The sequence below is a fragment of the Pteropus alecto genome, unplaced genomic scaffold (genome assembly GCF_000325575.1).
Source record: "Pteropus alecto unplaced genomic scaffold, ASM32557v1 scaffold114, whole genome shotgun sequence".
Taxonomy (NCBI): domain Eukaryota; kingdom Metazoa; phylum Chordata; class Mammalia; order Chiroptera; family Pteropodidae; genus Pteropus; species Pteropus alecto.
The window spans coordinates 3,564,144-3,569,195 of NW_006435793.1; the positions used below are offsets into that span (position 1 = coordinate 3,564,144).

The 5,052-nt window shown below is 35.7% G+C and overlaps 1 protein-coding gene across 3 annotated transcripts in view; it reads right to left on the reverse strand.

Annotated features, from left to right (window-relative positions):
- Positions 1-2,431: 2,431 nt before the first annotated feature.
- Positions 2,432-5,052, reverse strand: part of NCBP1 (nuclear cap binding protein subunit 1) — a 35,912-nt gene continuing 33,291 nt past the window's right edge. For all 3 annotated transcript variants that reach the window (XM_025046553.1, XM_006911554.3, XM_025046554.1), the window contains 3 exons: positions 4,831-4,959; positions 4,266-4,379; positions 2,432-2,958 (listed from right to left, as the gene is read on the reverse strand). In XM_025046553.1, coding sequence (XP_024902321.1) covers positions 2,845-2,958; positions 4,266-4,379; positions 4,831-4,959 — 357 coding nt within the window. In that variant the 3' untranslated portion in view covers positions 2,432-2,844. The remainder of the gene's footprint in view (positions 2,959-4,265; positions 4,380-4,830; positions 4,960-5,052) is intronic.

The following is a 5,052-nucleotide window of genomic DNA, read 5'->3' on the forward strand; positions in this document are numbered from 1 at the left end:
ATGTTTTCTGTATCTGTAGGGTTTACTGCTATAAGCCCTAATGTTAGTATCTAGATAGGCCTTTTCAAATCTGGATTAAAATGGAAAACCAGCTGTATTGTTTATTGATCAAAGAAGGTACTTACAATAAGTTTATCATAACTTGCACTTACCATGGGCCAGGCAAGCACTATGCTAAGTGCCTTACAGATAATTCTCATTTAATCCTGGGAGGGAAGACAACTTGCTTCTGTGTTTATGTACCATTTGGAAAGGAAGTGATAACCTACAACCTGATATCACCCCAGACATCTGGATCAAGTTTAGCAAGTCAAAATTTCCTCTATTAAAAGGATTACAAGGTACTTACAGCTGTTAAGAGGATTTGAACCCATGTGGTTGATAGGATCTGTGCATTATTCAGGTTAAGATAAACTGGGTATTTTTAACTTATTCTTTGACATAACTTTTTATCCTACTGCTGCAAATAGAAGTTCATACATTTTCATTTTTCTTTCTAGATCAACTCTTGGAGATTAAGCTTAAAGGCAAAAGTCAAAACAAGTCAAACCCAAAGAGGCTTGAGACTATAATTACTTATTCTCTGTATAAGTATTCAGTACAGAAATGTTTAATATATTGTTACTTTTTTTTTGCTTCTGAACCAACAGCAATACCTTCTTGGGACTACCCCCCCTAATCCACCCCCCAAAAAAGTCCAGCTTGTTGACAACAGAGTAACTAGGGGTTCAGGCTGCTGACAACACATATCTGCATTGAGATAAAGAGCCCTTGAGCCACATGGATTTAGGTTCAAATTACACTTACTAGCTGTGGACCTTGGGTAAGTTACTCCATGGGCCTGTTTTTTTTTTTAAATCTGTCAGATGGGTATAATAATCCATCTCTTAAAGAACTGTTATGAGGATTAAGTATGGTGACTATGTGGAACCTGGCACATAACAGCCACCCATTAATGAGCACATATTGTCATCAAGACCAGTGTAGTTACAGGTTTGTCACTCTCTGCCTTCATTAATTTAAGACAGTTCTGGTATCCAGATATTGATAGCCAGATCTGCTCTATCCAGGTTGTCAAGTTCTTTCCTCATCTTTCATATTCTGGTACAATTATAAGTTATACAGATAACTACTTTCCAGGAAAAACAAATGAACTTACCTTCATATGAACCGGTCCCTGAATAATTAATTCTTGAAGGGAGATTTAGAATCAAGGCCAACAGTATATGTTCCCTTTGACAAAAGTATGGTAAATGGCATCGCTACAACTTAATACTGATTTATTTCAAGTATTTTCATGCCAAAAGAATTTCATGCCATTCTTTTGTCTGTGAGCTTCACTAGTGGGGAAAGCAGCTGCTGAAAGCAACTACTAATTGTTTTATTTAATTCAGAATTCAGTCTCTAGTTCAGTTTTTCCATATACTTGGTGCCAGACTGGGACAGAGCAGGGTCACATCAGTGAACAGTTGTTAGAAGTAACTATTACACGAAAGGAAGTGAAAACCTAGAAATTTCTCTAGAATTTGGATCAAGTATAATTATCCAAACTTTGCAATACAAGGAGGAACAGTATAAACAAAGAATGTTTAACCAAGAATCTGAATTTTAGTCCCCTTTTTGGCTAGTGACTTGCCATGCAACTTAATCTTGTGAATAATTGTCTTAAAAAGTATGGTATTTAAAAATCCTAGGAATTCCCACCTACCAAGTAGTCTATATTCTGTAGCCACTAAATGTATGGTAAACCAGAGACCATATATTAATATTGAAAATGCTTAATGCAGCCTATACTTTAAACAGTGTAGTAAGTTAAAAGATACCTATGTTGTACAAATGCACAAAAATACCATCAGTAGTGGGGTTATTGGTAAATTTTTTCTAAGGTTTAATGAAAAAAGTCTTAAAGATTCTAGGAATTTGGAATGTCAGATAATTTTTTATACTTCTGCATTATTTTACAGTGTATTCACATCTTAGTGAAGCCTCAAGACCATATAGGAAACAGGCTCAGGAACTAGTAGTACTTAGACCAGGTTCCATAGAAACAAAATCCAAACCTACTCTAACTCCAAGTATAGTTCTAGCCAGCCTAGCTACTTCTAGAGGAGATGACCAGGGGCTCTAAGATAAGTTCTCAAACTTGCCTGCACATTGGAATCACTTGGGGAGCCTTAAGAACTACCGATGATGTCTGTATTCCACCTCCAGAGACTATGGTTTAATTTAAAAAATTTTAAAGGTTCCCAGGAGTTTTATGTTCAGACAGATTTGGAAACTGCTATTCTAATAACACTTTTTAAAATTAGTAGTATCTTAAAATACTACAATTAAGAAAAACGAGAACATTTCAAGTGGAGGGAAGTACATCTTCAGTAAGAAACCACTAGTTTTAAAGTAGACTGAGATGATAAATCATGAAATACCAAAGTTTAAAAAACATTTTTAGTTTTATTTTGGCCATGTTAGGTTATCCATGAGCTGTGAAAAGCTGTGCTACTTGATAAACCCATCAGTTCTATATACTACTTTGTAAGCTTGGCCTCTAGTGTTTCAGACCTCAAATCAGTTATCTTTTGTGCCTTAAGGAGAAAAAATATAAGAAAAGTTGTATCTGTCACATATAACATATCCTATGGTCATCGCATTATTGTCACTGGGGAATATACTTTTTAGGGGTGATTAACAGGTAATCAATGCCATATTCTTTACTGTCTTCCTTCCCATTTCCTTTAGTAAGTGAAAGGATGCTATAAGAAAGCAAGCATTCAAACAATCAAAAATAAGACAAATTATTTTGAGATATTTTTTAAAAAATCTTGACATGAGGGGGAAAAATGACCCTTAGGCCTGCAGGGCACAGAACTGTTGGAACACAGCCAGGATATGAGGATCTAATTCAGCAGTGAAGAGCAAGTTCTCCAGGGTCACCATGTACTGTTGGATTATTTGGTGATGCTGTGGACACAGAAAAGGGAGTATTTAGTTAGGTCCGGTAAAAAGAGCACACAAACAATCTTGCAGAAAATTCCCGCTGGCAGCCCACCCACATTGTTGAATGATGAGAAGATGTCGGGGGGAAAAAGTGGTTATGCTGATGGGAATAATAGGCCCCTGAAAAGCCCCAACATTAAGAAAATGTAGAGGGAAATGAGGAAAAAAGTACATTCAATAACTTAAATCCAGTTCTGACCAGCTTCTATGTAAATCCAATTCATGCTTTAAGGCAATGGCAGCAGTATCTGCTGCTACTACTATTACAGACAAGGTTAAGCTGGGTCTCTCCCTAATAAAGAGAGAACACAGGTATGCCTTTAAAAGTAGCCAAGACAGGGACTAACTTTGGAAAGATTTTAAACAAAAAGGGAAGGTGGTATGTTACAAATAATAGCACAGTTGCTGTTTGCTACTGTTAAGGTTAAAACCATAATTTTGACATGAAAATGTTGGAATCACTTCCCTTTTTTGGTTACAACATTAAAATACTTCTTTGCAAAAGGGTGAAAAAAACCCCCCAGATCACTGGCTAATCTCTTAAGTACTGCACAAAGTAAGAAACTAAACCTCATTTTTGGTTATCTTTTAAAAATAGCTCATCTGTCTTATTGAAAATCAGAGACTTGTTGAGCCTAAATGGAATCAAAGTGTCAGAAAATGAAATAATCTCTTATGTGTGCACCTGTATAACTTGAATATACTCAGAAATCCCTAGAGGACTAGGAGCTGTTTTAATTGGAAATAACTAAAAAAAAATCTAGAGAATATCTGGAGGCTTAAATAACTTTTTTTCTTTTTATGACTTCTAATTTAATTCTTTTCTAGAATAAATGAGGAGTGTTTGTTAGTGTCTGAAGATACAAAGAATTAGTTCGACTCTCCTACCAATCTTTGACTTTAATTTAGCGGAGAGTAGGTGTTGCATTTTGCTTTCTAGAAAGACCTCAGGAAAGTTACCCTTGCTTCTGGGGGCACTGTTTATCATCTGAACATTAGATTTTAAGGACCTTTTTAAATGTAATTATTGTTCCCTTAGCATTTTTTTCCCTCTACATTTTGTATTACAGCTAGGCTTTTTAGCAGAGCAATCTGAGTGATATAGAACCAATTTAAGCCTAAATATTCTAATGAACAACAGTAGGAACAAATGGACATGAATTAAAAGGCCTACAGGTGCTATAACCTGACAGATTCAGTGATTTCTCAAAATAGAATATCTGTGGCTGAGAATAGTGATGTTTACTATCTAATCAAAGTTGCCCACAAACCTGTAAGAAGATCTGCTGTAGCCTCTCTATACAGTTCTTATACCATGGTGTTAATACACTGGTCCCTTCAGTTTCACATCGTACTAAGTGCTCAGTCAAGATCATGATAAATCGCTGGAAAGGGAGTACAAAGTTAAAGAGGGGTTAGAGAGTGAATTCTTCAGAAACAATCACATTTTGACAAGAGACCTCAAAGGTATTGTTTCTTTCACTGTCTTTCGGTGTTCCTAACTTTTGATAATTCAATAAATTCTGTCAGTCTAGAAAGGTAGACCAGTGATAACATGAGGAAGTGCATCCTTTTTGGAAGACAGTGACCTAAATGATCAACAACTGGTACTTAACAGAAACATTCCCATTTTATATTTAAAGCATGGAGAAATGCTCAGTAAACAGTGCAGTCTGGAGGTATATGTGGTTATCTCCAAATAGTGAACTTTCAATTTACTTTGTAAATTCTTGTATTTTTTAACCTTGTATAAATGTACACGTGACTTATAATTAAAAATAAAATTTTAAAACAAATTATTGCTTTTTTTTCTATCAATGTCCCAAGCCACAATACCTGAAATATGACAAGGAAGAGGTTCTTTTGTTCACTTTGAGCTGATTCCACTTTTTCCTGCAGTCTTTCTATTTGTTCTTCAAGAGCCCCGTCTTTCCTGTCACTGCTTCTGTCATCATCATCACTTCGCTACAGAATGCAAAGGAACAAAAAGACAATGCCATTTAGAATCCCAGTGTACTGAATCCCGTCAAGTAAGGGGAAGGATTTTATTGTCTGGTT